Source organism: Cyrtonyx montezumae, unplaced genomic scaffold (assembly GCF_038088225.1).
Source record: "Cyrtonyx montezumae isolate F1298 unplaced genomic scaffold, pur_monq_1.0 scaffold_13, whole genome shotgun sequence".
In the NCBI taxonomy this organism is placed as follows: Eukaryota; Metazoa; Chordata; class Aves; order Galliformes; family Odontophoridae; genus Cyrtonyx; species Cyrtonyx montezumae.
The window spans coordinates 24,918,310-24,936,080 of NW_027071859.1; the positions used below are offsets into that span (position 1 = coordinate 24,918,310).

The window sequence follows — 17,771 nt, forward strand, 5'->3', positions numbered from 1 at the left end:
GTTGGGATTATTTTTTGCCTTTCAGAATGCCACAATACTAATACTGACCTTCAACAAGAACTTGTAATTCTTTCATGTAGATAAAAGAATAATAATTTATTCAAAGAACTTGCATGAGGCTATTCATATATAAGGAAAAAAATAATATGACCATATGCACACAGATTAATCTAATTTTTTTTAAAGAGCAACAAGAACAACCAGCAACAATAATAGAATGTATCTCTATTTACCACAATGCTCTCCTCACATAGGTTAAAACCATCTTCCTTAAGCTGATATCTCAGATGCTGCAATGTCCATGATCATCATCTGCAAACACTTGGAACACAGAATGACTTGAAAAAAAGAACACAAACAACTAATACAGCCTTACAGGAACAGTTCATATTTTCCCTGATGATATCATATCTCTGTATTGCTTAGCCTTGAAGATCTAAAAATATCACATCTTTAGATGCCAAGTGCTACTGGCATACTAGTAACAAAGAATCCCAACAGGAAAGCACTGCATGTATCCATAACTGACAAAAAAATCTCAAATCTCATGCATTCATTTTTGAGTCAACGGGATCAAGCAAGACAGTATATTGCCACTACATAACTGCCATAATTACAGAATATCAAATTAGATTGGAAAGTCATCTTTAATATAATTCCATTACATTTTTTTTCTTACCTGGAAATCTTTAAAAAAAAAAATCAAAAATTCACATTCAAAATATACAAAGGACAAAATATACAAAAGGACACTACTGTTTTAGGTAAATATGCTACAAAAATCATAATATGAACAATTTATTTGCTCTTCAATATAATCCCTCCATCATCCAACTACTAAGTTATTATTTCTCTTGAAAAGACAAATAACTGCCTCTGGAAAAAGAGACAAACAACAAGAATATGATAACCATCCTGATGGTAGGAAAATAATCACTAGGATATCATGATTTATGACAAATATCACATGAAGAGTAGTCTGCATCAGAACCAAAGCAGTATAAAAAAAGCAGTCAAGTAAATAAATACAATTCAGTAGCACAGACTCTTCTGCAAAGAAATTTCATGCAGAAATAAAAATACAGAATTAGAGCTATATTATATAGCAACTAACTCAGATGACGATAGAGCTTGTTAAATACTGACAGTGTTTAAAAAGGCAAAGGCAGAAAACACAGTAATAACAGCAGACTTTAATTACTCCCAAGCACTCTGATTATAAATCATGACAAGATATGATGCAGGGAGTACATTTTTAGATGCTGTAAATAATGGTTTCTTGGAAGCACAGAGAAACCACAAGAAGAGAAATAATTCTTGATTTTGCATTGAGCCTGGATTGCATAGGGTCTGCTGCAGAATATAACCATCAAAATACCCTGAAAAACCAACATTTCAGTACTGACTATAATGTAACCAGTGCTATTCTGAAAGCAAAACACACACAAAAATAATCCACCAAAAATAGTTTAACTGAAACAGAGATAGGTTAGTTAGGATAAAAATAAAAGGAACAGCTAATGAGTAAAGTGCTTGCAGGTCAGAGCAAAACAGGCATAAAGAATTCAGATAACTCTATACACTCTCATGAGTGAATAAATAAATAAATAAATAAATCTTTATTTTTAAAGCAAGGACTTTGAGAGATAAAAGAGAATAATTAGAAGGACTATGAAAGGATATCTTCTATGCCAAAAGAACAGTGGATGGTGTAAAGTCTTTGCAAATTAAACAACAACTAATCTTTTCAGAAAGATTCTAGAACACAACTCATGTTAGGCAGAAAAAATATACATTAAAATTTTCAAAAGTGTTATAATAGAAAGCATGGAATTGTTCAAAAGAGGTACACAACTATTCATTTAGATTATGGGATTTAGTATCAAAATGAAGGAAGGTTGTAAATATAATCCCTGTAAGTTAAAAAGAACAGTGAAAGGACGAAGAACAAAAAGACTTAAGAGTCATCAGATCTATATTCCACTGGGGGCAATTTCCTAAAAGTTATAAGAATGTAAGTCGCAAAATCTTGGAATAAAATAGCATAAAGAATCAGCATGATTCTGTAAAAGGAAGTTATGCTTTCCAGTCATTAGAATGCCTTGAACACATTAATGGTAGCATATAAGAAGGTCATTGGATCAGAGTGGCTGATCTGATTTCCAAAAATATTATGACATGGTTCCCCACCAAAAGTTTTATAAAAAAATTAATAGTCATGAGAAATACAAAAAGGTCTTTTGGACTACTAAACAGGAAAAAAGACAGGAAAAAAAAATTACAAATGGATCAGTTTTCACACTGTCCAGTTGTCACAGATACCACCAACTCAATCCAGCGCTGCTATACGAATTGTCTGTGAATGCAAAAAGTATTGAGGTGAGCAAATTTGCTGATCACAACAAACCGATACAGTCAAAACAGCAGATCCCTGCAAAGAATTGCAGAATCATCACTTTTTTGGAGAGACAGGACTACTGATTTTCAGGGAAAAAAGTAATTGCATGAAAACCCAGCACGCAGACCGTGTCTTCTCAATCTAAAGATGAGCAAGGGTCAATGTGACAGCAGTCAATAAAACAATGAATGTCATGTAAAAGATGAATATTTTATAATGTGACAAACATGTATTTAGTTTCTCCCTGTGTATTTCTGTCAGGATAAAGGAGAAATCAGACAACCTTAGGTTGTAGCATGCATTTCCAATTAGCAAATACACTGGAAAAAAGCCTTTCAGAATATTGTAATTGCAAACAAGGCAACAGATCTGACTTAGAGGAAATATAACGTGAATCTAAAGTGTATGGTAATATGACAAATATTTAATATATTCTTTGGACAAACACAAGGACTGAAATTGATGAAAAGAGAAACAGCTCATGGTTTTAGTGGTACATCACTGAAACCCTAGGAAGATGTTGTAGAGGGGTTGATGCTGTTTGCTCTCATTTTCTGTATCACAGCAGAACTTCAAACTCAGGGTGCAGTGAAATACAAGTGCAGAATCACTACAAGCTGTGCACTGACATTCCATGATACCTTTAGTGAAGATTAAAGTCTGGCAACTAGCTCCCACACAGCATATTCTGAGTTACAGCTTAAACTCATGGGGCAGGTGATGCTTTACATTACATCAAATATGAAGTAACATTTGAACAATTGCCAAACAGATTTCTGATCTAAGAAGAAAAAAAAAAGAGAGAAGAAAAAAGAAAAACCAAAACTAACCAACAAACAAACCCAAATCACTACAACCACTGCACAGGTCACATTATATTCACTGCTTAAAAAAATAGATAAATAAATTGAAACAAGTGAACAATTGAAACAAATAAGTTGAAACAAATCTGTCAATCTGTCTGGCCATCAGTATGTCAAAATTTTGTCAAAATAAAATGTTTTATAAATAATATGATTTTTAATAATTAAGTATGAAAATTTCAGATGTGCTGTAGACCAACAGGGAATTTCTGGAGATATATTTTGCAATATGTCAAACTAGCCACTCTTGTCTGTACCATCGTACCCCACAGCTGCATAAGGTAATAGTCCAGTATGTGCTAGTAATTCTATGGAAGATGGATACTTTTTTTGTTGGTTTCTCCAGGAATCTGAACACTGTAGCCCAGCAGGCATTAGCTGGCTCAGAACCACTGACAGTATTTTACTTAGCACACAATCAACTGTAGCAGGTTACCAAATCATCATATAAATATATTATTAAAAATTCTCCTGTAATGGTTAATGTCAGAGCCCATTCTATAGCTTTATCAGATAAGCTGAATGCCAAATAATCAAACTTGAATACCTGAACAGATTGTACTAAATTCTCCCACTGCTTTGCAATACTCTGGCAAGGGAAATGGGTCATAAACTATGTCTAACTAGGCAGTTACAGAGGGTTCGCTGTTGTTTCAGTCTGTGGAAGCACAGCAGCTGCAATATACAACAAACTGTCTTCAGATCATCCCAAATTATGGGCCTGATTCTGTGTTTTGTAACACCTGCTTTACAGTGTCTCTGTCTTCACTGAATGACACTGAACTCAGTGGATGAGTAAAATAGTTGCAACAGAAAAGAGATAATACACATTCTAGCAGACATTTCATAAAATGTTTTAATTATTTATATCTATGTATCTATTTATATCAATCTATACTATTTATATCTACCTGAGAATATTCTGGGACTAGGTGGACAGTTTTATACCAAAACATAATTGTGATATCATGCTACCTCATGTAAATGCAAAACTGTACGTTTTCTACCTATGTCTTTAAAACATGTGCTCCCCACATCCCTCAAGGACACCCAGGTATGTGCCAGTAGTCTAATCAAGAGAACTTGAATGTAGAATCATCTCTATTTCATCTTAGTTACAACTGCAAGCCACTACAATCCTGAGCATATCACTCAATTATCTGATGCATTTCTCAAACAGTAATATGGAGGTACCAGCGCTTGTATATATTTGTGAATACTTCCTGCTTAATCTTTTATCCTAATTTTATTTAGAAAACTATTCTCCTGGTACAGAAGCTTCTATTTCTTCTGAAACTTCCCTGTTTGAATATTTGCAAAGTTTAATTATGGAGATTTGTTTATATTGAAAAGGAATATGAACATGAAATGACATTTCACATTCCCAACACTGAACTACTATTAAGTCTAGAAATATAAATTACTGCAGCAATTATAGCAGCAGAAATAACACTATTACTGCAATCAACTATTGCTGGAGGTATTTGAAAACAATCTGTAATTTTCCATCAAGTGTACCAATCTTATCTTCTCTGCAGAACAACAAGCTATTGTACACAGTTAATGACAGTAAAGCTAGCATGAAATTAATTATTCTGACACATGTCTTGGGAGTTCAAAATACATTTTTTTAAATTTTCTGATTTTAAACGTCTTTTGTCTATGTGTATTATTTGGTTTATATTCCCCCATTATTGATTTTTATATATTAGAAAATAAATACTACAAACAGCTCTCAAAAACAGGGATGAGGCTATTTAGTGCATAGCTGATTTAACTGCCTTTTTTTTTTTTGTATGTGACAAGTCTGAAATACCCTTCATATTCCTTAGCTGAGAAATGGGATATCATTTTAAAAAGTAATAAAGAAAACTGTCACAGAATTGGAGGATTATTTCTGCTGCATAGAGACTACAGGCCAAGATCTACGCCAGCCAGCAGTTTGTAATGTAGCTCTTTAGCTTTTCTTCTGATCAGGTCCATTTTACTACCCTCTCTCATATGAACCCACTAGACTTTACAAAGGAGAGCTTATAGAGAATGATAATAACAATTCATGTGTGTGAAACAGTTTGCAGTGTGTGAACTTGAATGAATTCATCCAAGATGTTTCAATGCTGTTTCAACTCATCATCTAGTTTTTCACCCGTTTTCTGACCCACAACCTTTGATTCTCATTGAGCCAAGGTTTTTTATTTTTGTTTTTGTGCTGTTTTTTATTTGCTGGATCTTTGACAACATGGAACTATTCAGAGTAGCTGGTATGATGTTACGTTTTTTGGTTCTGGGAAAAAACAATATTGATAACACAGCAACAATGAATATCCACTGTCCTCCCTTTGTCCACAGAGCCTTTCAACATGGACGATAATCCAAATACTGGTCAAGCTGTTTCCACTTGGTAAACCCTCAGTTGTTCCCAAGGACCTTCTAGTCCTTCATTTATTTCTATAATTTTCTGAGGAAATGATGGATGTTGATGACTTGTTACCCAAGTCCTCTGGGTGCTTTTAAAGATTAACATAACATGCTATTTGTCTTTTTCCAGTGATTAGGGACCTCCTCTGATTGCTATGGCTCTTTTAGAGATGATAGAGAGTGGCCTTACACAAGCCAGTGGCACAGGCTTGTATGTATGACATCTGGACCCATGGTGCTTTCCATGTCCAGTTTATCTAAGTGGTTCATAACTGTCTTGCTCTGCTGCTGGCCGTGTTTCTCCTGCTAACCACAACTACAAGGCTGTTGGTGACATGGGAGGTCTGAGAGCTCCTGTTTAGTGAAAAAATCTATTGAGTGTTAACAATACTCCTTTCCTGGATGCCATGAATATTCTTTTAAACCACACTGCTGCCTTGAGAGTAATATATTTATTCTCTACACTGTTATAATCTCTGCATTCCCAAACCATGGCACCAGCCAGAGAAATCAGCTGTGTGTGGTTAGAAAGGAAATTCAGACTTACCTTGATAGCATGCAAAGTCTATTATTACCCTGAGCAGTGGAAACAATGTATAGCTGGTGATAAACCAGCCATCTACCCCAGAAGTATTATCTCTTTGTTTACTGATATTTCCATTCAAAATGGTGTATCCTTGTCAGAATACCAATCAGGTTCAGAACAGTCTCAAGACCTCTGTGAGAACAAACAGCAACTTCTCAGTAATTCTTAAAAGACCCTATGATTTCCTAAGCAAACTTTCCAACAAATTCTCCCTTAAAAAAAAGAACAAAAGTTTATTCTTCAGTGGTATGTAAGAACAATAGGAAAGTAGTCAAGGTAAGGAAAGGAATTTCCCCTCATTTTTGGAAATGAAAGCTTCAACTTTTTGAAACTGAAAGGCATGGAGTAATTTTTGCACCTTATCTTATATATTAAGGGGACTCAGACTTTGAGCAATATGAAGTAATAAACATACCAACACACACACACACACACACACACAAAAAGTCAATAGACTCAAGAGGTGCTTAGGAAATCACAATACAGGAAATTCTCAGAGGACACAGTATTTTACCCTGAGGGCTGCAGAGATCATTATCAAACTTCACTCATAAATGAAGAGGAGCCTCGTGTGGAAGTCAATAATGTAGTGTGGGCCTATTCCAGTAATATGGACAAATCCTGTGTCAACATTTCTGGCAATTGCAGATAAAAGTTCCTGTTAGACAGGAACTGGCATCAGCTAAAACAGTGTAGGTTCTGAAGTTACTTTCCCTACAACTTCAACAATATTGGACAGTAGAGAGCCAACAGCAGAGTGAACTACGCCAGTGACAGACTGAGCTCATCTAAAACAAGACAATGTATAATTAGGCAGATACCACAGATATCACAAAGGGTCATTATGAGACTTGACTCAAAAGAGTAGTCTCAGAGCATTTGCCAGGAAGAGCTGAGTCACAGCTGGAGCAGAAACCTCCCTTGAAGCAAACTACAGGATCAAGGTCAAAACCAGACCTTTTCTGTTATGGGGATGATGAAGGTTTTACAATAGAAACTGCCCGTGTCAAAGCTGATGAGAAAGAAACTTCCCGGAGCAATTTTCTATTGCTGGTTATGAATAGTCAAAATAAAGAGATTTTGGGCAGACTGTTCTCCACTGTCTGACAGAAACTACACATATAGCCTTCATAGACTGCATGTGACTTGTAGCCAACACACCTTGATGAGAAAGAAAAGAAAAAACAAACAACCACAGCTACAAAAAAATAAACATGAGGAAAAAAATGAAACACTAAGAAAAGATAAAAAAGAACACAGAAATCACAAAGGAAAAAGGAAAATGAAGAAAAATAAACTGCATAAGTAACCTGAAACAAAATGCAGTTAACTGCAAAAAAGCTTCATGCAGAACCAGAGAGGCAACGAGAGTCTAAGATGCATTTTTACCTTTGGGAAATTTATATGAATAAATACTTTGCAAGTACTAATTGAGGTAAAAAAAAATTAAAACAGTTGTCACAAGGCAAAGCCTAACCAAAGTATGGTACAGAAAAAGGAAATCTTGACTACTTATGTCCAGCTCTACATGATCCTGCTATGCTCTGGGAAAACAAAACCACAGATTAACTTTGTTACAGTCCCCGGTGATAACTACCAAAGATCACTGCTGAGATAAATGACACCTGGACCACATTGATCCAGCTCTAACTGTTTAGTGTATTCTAATATGTGCAAAAAACAAATAAAGACTCACAGACAGACTTTGTTAAGCAACACTGAACAGCTTCATATTCTTGTAACAGAGCTGGGAGATAAAAACAGAAGGTAAAATAATCCAGGTACCAACACAGACTTGCTTAATATAGAGGGAAAATCAGGGTTTGTCTTGGGGCTCTATGACTAGAAAGGCCTCTGACACCTTATGCCAACAATTTAATAATCAAAATCAATAAGTACTTAGTGCAGTGATCTCTGGGGTATGGAGGCATGCTCCATACTGAGACACCTGACAAGATGTAGATGGCTGCATTTTCTGTCTGCAAACTGCTCCGTGCAGCAGCTATGCTGCCAGGCACTGGAGTGGGTGTTTTGTTCCCATCTCAACTGGATTACAGGGGTTGGGGTCTTGGTTTGTGTGAGCATGAAGAGCATGAGTGCCACAGAACTGAAATTCATGCCTACATTCATCCTGCCTAGATTAGTAGTTGATCACAGATGTCCATTATCACGGCTACCCTACTTCACATTCTTCTGTAACAGACCTCAGGATGTTCCCATATGTACTCTCATCACCATTTTCACACCTACTTCTTCCCTAACTGTTCTAGTCTCACTGCATATTACATCTCATGCTTACATTCAACCAAACCATACTATAAACATGTCCCCACAATCTCAAGCTCCTGACAGTTCTTGTCAGTATTGAATGCTGTTCCACAAGTTAACACTCTATTGATTTTTAGACACACCTTTCTGTGCAGAGGTCCTCTTTTCTTAGGAAATTCAGTTCTGTTAGACTTTCAACATAAAACCCAGCTAACAAGTACCTCTAAATTTGCTCATATTTGTTCCCTAACCCTGTCTACTCAAGGCAAATAGGATTGCAGCTTGAGCCATAACGCCATTTCTGTTCACTTGCTGAAGATCCAGACACCATCAAAACTCCAAGTATATCATAGAAGTAATCCTAAAAGAGCGTAAGCAATTCTTATTTTTTTTGTATAGTTTATATATCTTCGTTTATACTGTATTCATATGCCACTATGCCACTGTTGAAACATCACACATCTTAAATAACAATAAAACATACCTGTTTCACTGCAGAAGAATAAGGCAAACCACCAACAAATATGGATCCTGTTTCAAGCCCATATGAACCGGATGAGAAATTGCTAGGTGTTCTTGTCTTTACAGATATCTCCGGGATCAACATTTCTGCTTCACATGGTACCATGCTTTGCCTGCAAAAATTTAGAAATAAGGACATTTTATCACTATATATAGTTTGCATTGCTGTCTATCTGACAAATTAATTAGGCTGTCTTGCAGTTTTAGCTGATGTAATTATCTTCATAGAGGCTTATATGATGCTGTATTTGGGATTATTGATGAAAAGAGTGGTGAGAATGCACAGCCTTTAGCTGTTACAGAGCAGTACTTACAAAGATCCTAGGAGTTTTTAGCTTCTTGTGCTGCCCTGCCAGTGAGGACAAAAAGCTGCCCAAGGAGCTGGAATGGGACAGCACTAGGACAGCAGATCCAGGCTGCCCTAAGGGATGTCCCATGCAAACAGAATCATGATCAGCAAAAAAAAAAAAAAGCTGAGGGAAAGAAAGAGGGAGGGAAATACATTTATAAACACAGTATTTATCTTCCCAATAAACTATTACAGCTGCTGAACACCTGCCTGCTAATGGACAAGCAGCAAATGAATTCCTTGTTTGTGTACGCAGCTTTTGCTTTGCCTAGCAGGTTGTTCTTGTATCAGTCCACAAGTTCTTGCACTTTTACCTTCCCAGTTTTCTGCCCCATCTCACCTGGGTGAGTGGGTGGCAGTGTGTGCTGAGCTGCTTGCTGGAGTTAAATGCCAATGGGCTGTTACTAAAAACAATGAGGAAGGAAAATAAAACAAACAGATGTTTTAATATTAAAGACTATAGACATAAAATAAGCTGTTTAACAAGCTGGCTTGTCATTGGAGTTTGAACTTCCATTAAAATGAAAACATATAGTAAATCCAAGCACCTTAATTGCTAAAAAGTCAAAATACATAATGGGTAAATAAAAAGAATTAAACAATATTTGACAATATCATAAGATTTTTACTTGACAGAAAGACATCTACTGACCTAAAACATTGTAGATATCCTCTCTGTCACCATACAAAAAAGATAATCCAGAAAACCAATTTAAAATAAACCACATTTTACAGAGAGCAGACCTACTGTAATCTGTAGTATTTATTTTCAAAAGCATCATTCCTAAGACTGAAGACAACACAAGAGCCTCCAAGGTAGGAATATCTTTCAGCGTGTCCTCTCATTAAACAGGAGAGTTCATGTGAAGCACTGTGTCAGGGAATCAGAGCTCAATCAGATGTATATGTATGTGCCTTTGGAGTACAGGTGTTTAAAAAGAATAACCTCTGTAAAAATAGCATTTACCAAGTCTGAAAGAAAGAATGTATCATTTAGTTAGGAGGTACAGATAAAGTGTAAATTCAGTTTATCTTCAATAATGCCAAATCAGTTTCTGAAACTTAGTCAAAAAGCATGGAGAGAAGTTTCTTCATTATCTTCTCTCAGATGATGTATAAAGGCTTTCCCATATATCATTCGGCAAAGTTTCCATTCTTCTTCTATAGAGAGGACGGAGACTTCACATTAGCAAGATTTGTTAACAATCCTCTGTTTAATGTCTGCACCATTCTATTTTTGTGACACAGAGAAAAATGTGAATGTGGTATTAGCCTTTTAACAGAAAGGACTGTAAATGTTTTTGCAGGCAAACAAAGCAGCCCAATCTAATGGTAAATAACTTCAGATGAAAAGCATGAAGTTTGCTTTGTCGCTGAAATAAATATAAGATAAATAAAAAAGGGCTTTTAATTCCATGGACTAAAAATCAACCTGAGGACTCGTTGCTGAAATAAAAATAAAAACATTCTCATCGGTTTTCAGAAAGGTCTATGAAACATGCTAATTAATAGTTAACCTTCATGATGAAAATAAAAAGCTGTAGCCAGAACTGCAATCAAGGAAAGGAATGCTTTCCTGATATGTCTCGTAGATAAGCAAATACAGAATGTTCCACAGCACACAGCTTTCATTACTTCCTTACAAAGGAAGTTTGCTGATAAATTCATGTAATTTCACACATGCATTCTCAGTGGCTCTGTTTGCAATGATCAAGCTGTTGAACACAGCTTAAACCCAGTGTGTCATCTTGAATATATTCATTATGCAGCAGAAAGCTTTGGTGAGAGTTCTTAAGAAAAAATCAGTGAGTCTTACATAAGTACAATTTTTTCTGGGGCATAATATTTATCAATAAAGGGAAAATAAAAGCATAATAATATTTTTGAAATATTTTAATTCAGATATTTTAATGCTCCCTAATTCAGGATTTGAATGGAAAAGGGTTAGGAGGTGAACTGACAGGAAGAGGTTATTTCATTTCATTTCTTTAACTCATTTACAGGTATATTGAACAAAAGAAAGCTAATCACACAGTTTTCTTTCTTTTTCTTTCAATTACTGTTATTCTTCTATATATTTTGAGATGCTAACACTGCAGTTGGTTACATGACCATGTGTGTATTTCTCTTGCAAAATCGCTCTATTTAAAAATACAGTTCTTTACACAGTAGCTTTAGAGATATTTGTTAGCTCTTCTTAACAGCTTATATGATGGATTTCCAGAGGTATTTTTTTATTCAGATATAAACATACTTTGAAATTAATTTCCAGTACTTTATGTCAGAAAACAAGTTAATGCAATTCATTAGTTTGTGAGCTGCCTAGCCATAAGCTTGTTAGAATGTCAGCCATGCCCATTTGATTGTGCTTGATTGAATCTAGCAAGGTCTGGCCAAATTAGAATAACAACCTAAAACCATTATTGTTGAGCATTTGCTGATGATACAATCACCAGGTCGCATATGCACTCAACGAAATTTCCATCAAGCTTTTAAAATACTTTTTCTACAATCAGCACGTTGGGTGCTTTAAAGGTCAGGTAAGAAGATAGAGCTTTTTGCATAATTATAAATATGGAAATGCACACAGCAACAATCAAGCACTTTTGCTTGGTAAGCTATCAGTAATTGTGCCTCAGTCCAATCCAGTGGTAACAGTTCACAGATTTCTCAGTTGTATTTACGTAAATGTAATGGTTGAACACAGGCCTATTACTTAAAATCTGATGTTAAGTTCTTTCTAAACAGTATTAAATCCATAGCCTGATGCATTAAATCCATAGCCTGATGCCTCTAAGGTTGGAAGGATGGAAAGGTCAGATAATCATTTGATGACTGTTTGGAAGAAGGTACCTAAACATCACAATAGCTGCATGAAATCCAAATTCTTTCACAAAAGGTCTTTACTACCTAATATTTGTCAGTGAAGATTAAATTACATGCTTGGGATTATCATAAAATGGTAAAAAGGTAATAAAACAAATGCAGGAAGAGGAGGAGGGAAAGGGGAATGCCCACAAAAAATACTGTAAAGCTTTTTTAATCTTTCTTTTTCCTGATAAGAAAGGTAAAACTCTTCTTCTAGAAGCAAGACTGAAACTTACCTGTTTAGCAATTTCATTTTGAATGTGATCAACAGTAAACAATTCACTAATTACTTTTGAAATACTCAGGATGCAATCTTATCATTCAGTCGATTAAACAAAACTAACAGTATGTCTGCAAACAGTTGTGTCAAATATCAGTTGTGAACTGCAAGAACGGAAGAGAAGTTTTATTATCAAATATTCTAAAAAAAAAAAAAAGAGAAAAATTTCCCAGTTTTGTTGAAGGTAACTGATAAAATAAAGCTCAAAAACGTTTTTAATGACCACTTTGTTTAAACGTTATTTCACAGATATGCTATCCTGAAAAATATTAAAGCAACCCCCCCTGTTCCCCTCAGCATTCTGTAGGTTCCCCTCCAGCAGCTGGCACCAGGCACTACTGCAGCCTTCACCCTCTGCCTGGGGGTTGAAGACCTCCATCCTGTCCAGTTGCTGATACTTCTCCCAGTCTGTCATGTTCAGAATCTCATGAGCTGTAAATTCTGGATGGATCTACCTGGAAGTGGCACCTGCAGTTTCCTGAAAAGCTCATCAATTAGTGCGTTTGGGAGGTTTGTTTCTCATCATTGTCTCCAAGACTGCAGTGTTAGGTCTGTGTCTTGGCATATTTAGCTTCTGGCTTCTCCCTTTTGCTGTAGTTTCCCAGCTGACAGTGTCTCTGACCAGCTAACCTTGCTGGAATGAACATTCCCATGCTCTCACATGCCCTCATCAATTAGAACAAATGGTCAGGTTTGGTTCCTATCACTGCCTTCTTTATTACTTGTAGGTCAGCTTTAGGTCCCTGTCCCTTTGTTCTTATCTCCTGTGGTATTGAAAGAGGTCCTTGACCAGATAACCTTACAGGAGCTGTCACTCTTCTTCCACATACTATTACACTCACATTACCCCCAGTAAATTTGTTAAGATAGGAAGCATCAGTTACTCTCAGAATCATTACATTTTCCCTCTGCAGTAAGATGCATCATTTCAGACTCCTCACATCTGTTGGTCCTGATTGTTCCCTGTTGAGGCATCAGGGTAACATGCTCTACTGTTGCAGATGAAACAATGAGTCAGTGACATACATTTTTCTTTTACCCTCTGACAGGAAATTTCTCTCCCGGACCAGGGACTGATTTCTTCATCTGGACTTACAGAGCGAGCTAAGTAAATTAGTAAGGACAAAGAAACTAAAGACAAAGAATCAGGTAAATTGCTCAAAGAATGGGGACATTAGGGGGGAGGGAGAGGGCAGGGGAGGTGGCTTTTTGTTGTCTCATATTCTAAGTAACAAACAAATATCGTTACACATAAACTTGGTCCCCTTTTTCTTTTCACTTTTATTTATTTTTAAATATTTATTAATTTATTACTAAACTAAAAAGTCTCCAATGTGAGTTCAGCTCCGTCACATAATAATCCATATTTTTACCAGCTTCTGCAAATGTTGCCATCTCTCTAGCTGTCACCTCCAATTCCGAGACTAAAAGGCTCAATGGTTACTGCAGTTCAGGAATCATTTCATATTTCAAATGTTGCCTGTATGTTCTGCAAGAAGTATTTTATAGACACGATCTCAGACCTGTCAATTGGGCTCAAGTCCAGGGAATTACTTTCGGATGATTTTATTTACCATCACAGACTTAGCTGGAGAAAAAAGAAATCTATGCCAGTCTTTGTCCATTTTCTGCTTCTTTCTTGTAACAGTCTTAAATACTATTTATACCAATTACACTTGGAAAACATTATGCAATTATTTTTAGTAGGCACATGCAAATAAAGTATCATTTACTGAACAACTGGGTCCAAATGAGAGTGTTGTACTCAAACATTTAGACAGTAACAACCTTAGAGTTGGATCTGACATTTTATTTCAAGTGAAGAGGAATGACTGCACTGCCTAAGAAGTCACTCAGTGGGAATACATATTTACATGAATTCAGTAGGTTAAGATAACGTCTGGTCTATACACCCTGTGTTCTCCCCAGTATGGCTTTCATTATTGTGACATGGGGCCATGGCAGCCACAGAATCCTGAATTGTCTTTTAGTACCAAGTAGTATCCTTCAATGTTCCTCAGAAAGTTAATACAGAATAAAGGTTTAAGCATGCTGTATATTATTAGAATCTACCTTTATCATTTTTATGTTTCTGCCCCCTCAAGTTTTTCAGAAGCTGCAGAAGAAAACACTCATTCTTACAAGTGAGACTAATGACTTTTTTTTTTTTTTTTTGGTATTACTTAGTGAAATAATCTGAGGAAGAACAGATCACTACATGCTAGAGATCTATCTCTTTGATGGTCCTAAATTGTAACTTCTTAATGTTTTCTTTGATGGCAAAGCTCTGAAGAGCTGCATTATGTGGTTTCTACCTAAGATGAGGTATGATTAAAGAAGCTTTTATCTTACACATTATAAAACAACAGTTTGTATCAAACTAATTGGCTGCATTAACTTGCTATTAACTGTTATTAGGATCAATTTAATATAATTAAATCCATTGCATTCAATTAAATTGTTAGAAGGGCAGTTGCTTATTCTGTGTTGTCTTGTATGATGTAATCCTCTTTTTGGAATATAAAAATCATGCAAAATATTGAGCTTTGTTTTGTTTTTTCATTCCTGTTAAACTTTATTATTATTATTATTATATTGATGCAAAATAAAACAAAAATATTTAACTGTAAGCAAATGTACTTTTTAATACTAAAAAGATAAATGTTCCTGACATCAAAACTTAAAACTCAGCCACACAAAAGCTATTGTTGCAGTTAGTATGCATTTAGCATTTCTAACCAATTCTCAAAACCCTGAAAAAAAAATATATTATTTCTGCATGGTAATAGTTCTTCATATTTGTGTGGTCTCAAAAAGGCATTTAGGTGTTTCTTACATTTGATTTTCAATTCATTTAAACAAATACGTACCTACATACCTACAAACGTTCATACATAAATAGAGATGTTTAATATCTTTATTGTTGATCTGAATGAGGAGACTGACTCCAAGTTTGTAACTGCAGAGGAAAACAACCTGTGGGTGTTGGTCAGTAATTGGCTGAACATGAGTCAGCAGCGTGCCCAGGTGGCCAAGAAGACTGATAGCATCCTGGCTTGTATTAGAAATACTGTAGCTGGCAGGACCAAGGAGACACTCATCCCACTGTACTCAGCTCCGGTGAGTGTACTGTGTTCAGTTTTGGGCCCCTTTGCTACAAGAAAGACATGGAGGCCCTGGAGCGTGTTCAGAGAAGTTCAATGAAGCTGGTGAGGGGTCTGGAGCACAAGACTTATAAGGAGGACCTGAGGAAACTGGGATTATAATGTCTGGAAATGAGGAGGTTCAGGGGTCAGCATCCCTGGAGGTGTTCAAGAAACCTGTAGATGTAGTACTAAGGGTTTAGTGGGAAATATTGGTGGTAGGTTGATGGCTTGACTAGATGATCTTAGTGGTCTTTTCTAACCTTAATGATTCTATGATTCTATAAGAAACTGAGTGAGAAACTGGCAATCTCATCAATAACTAACAAACAGAAAAGAAAGCACTTTAGAAAAAGTATTTTAAATAAAAATACTTTCCATAATTCTTTAAGAATGTTAGGTTTGCTTATCATTATACTAGTTTTATTTTCAACACTTTTATTTCTTTGAAAAACTGATAACTGCAAATTTTCTAAGAGGTATATACAAGGACAAAGTCTACTTCCAGTATTCTCATTTTCTGGAAACTGACTGCAAGATCTGAAAATACCTATTACAGTTTCCCCTATAATAATTTCTCTATCCATTTCCACTATTCCTTCTTTGTCTGTGAAATCTTAGTTTTTGTTGAATGAATAACGTGCTTGTTGCAGAGACTTCAGAATGGGAAAGGGCATTGTGAGAGGTCCAGTAATGCAGAACTAAATTCTGTTCTAAATGAGCGTAACATTAGCAGCATAACAGCATGATATTTTTTTTTCTCAAAGAAAGCTTGGCTTTGAAAGTTAAACTGCCCATTTTAACAAGATAGATTTAACCTAACGTTTTAGAGAATTGCTGAAAGTAAAGGGAGGACTGGGAATATGCACAGTAGATACGGTGGAACCTGGGTCACCTCACTGGCACTTCCAATCTTTCTGTAGGTATATATATCTATGAACTGGCAAGTTCAGGCAAAAGCTAAGTTCCAGCCCTTATTGCATGGGCATTCTTATGTTGCTTCTCTATTCTTTGCACATCAATTTATATTAAGGAAATCACTAAGCTGAAAACAAAAGTAGTATGTATTTTTAACTGGATCAATTCTCTGTATGACCTCTGGTTACATAGCTACAAAAGAAGGAAGAGAGAAAGAACAAAGCAGCTTAAACATGGAAAAAAACAAATCTCCCTGAGGCCAAAAGTCCATCTAGTAGGGTTTGGCATTGTCTGTCTTTCACAGAAGTCACATTCAAAAAGACATAAAAGGAATCCACTTTTTAAAGGTGAGCTTTGTTTAGAGCACAAAATAACCAGATTTTGAAATAGTAACTTTTTAAATAATGAAAATATGGAACTAAGTGTAATAGATTAAATAAAGGGTTTGAAAGTAAATTTATTCTCTGACTTGAATCAATTCTTTGTTGCATACTGTTGGTCCTGAACGAACTTTCCTTTCACAATCTCACAAGAGTCATCTTAGTGCTTGCTTCCTACAGCAGATCTCAGCCTTCCTCACTATTTTCTCAGTCTGTTGCTGCACTCTGCAAGCTCCATCCTGTCCTTCAGGGAAACAAAGCTTATTTGCTGTCAGAAGATGAGCAATCTTCCTCCCTCCAGATGTCTCTAAATGAAAGTACATTGTTCAGGATAAAGTAGAAAGACAGCTTCCTTCTCACTAAGTTGTTTCAGTGTACAGTATTCTCACAGCATTGTCTGAATAAACAAGACAGCTATACTGCTTGTCCTGCTCTCTGTGTATTCCTCTATTTTCAGTGAGAAGAAGATGCCTTGCATCATGTCTCAAATACTCATGCTGTCTCAGTACAATGATTTTTATAAAACTTATACAGCATATTTCTGGATACAATGTACAATGCCTAACAGCACTTTCTTCCAGTACAGAACTGGCAAATTAATTTTGATTCTACATTCTCTGTGATATCACTCAAGTAGCAGTTTTTTAGTGAAAGCATACCTAGAAGGTTAAAAAAAAAAGTGCTTAGGTAAGAGTGAATTACAGATGAGTGCCGCTGTGCACATAGTTGGTGTCACATATCTAAGAGACACAGGGTTAGCAAGGTCTGAAGGGAATAT

The 17,771-nt window shown here is 35.8% G+C and overlaps 1 protein-coding gene across 1 annotated transcript in view; it reads right to left on the reverse strand.

Annotated features, from left to right (window-relative positions):
• The window catches only part of EYS (eyes shut homolog), a 718,119-nt gene that overhangs the window by 234,565 nt on the left and 465,783 nt on the right, over positions 1–17,771 (reverse strand). Inside the window, exon 34 of the mRNA XM_065730862.1 lies at positions 9,018–9,168. Coding sequence (XP_065586934.1) covers positions 9,018–9,168 — 151 coding nt within the window. The remainder of the gene's footprint in view (positions 1–9,017; positions 9,169–17,771) is intronic.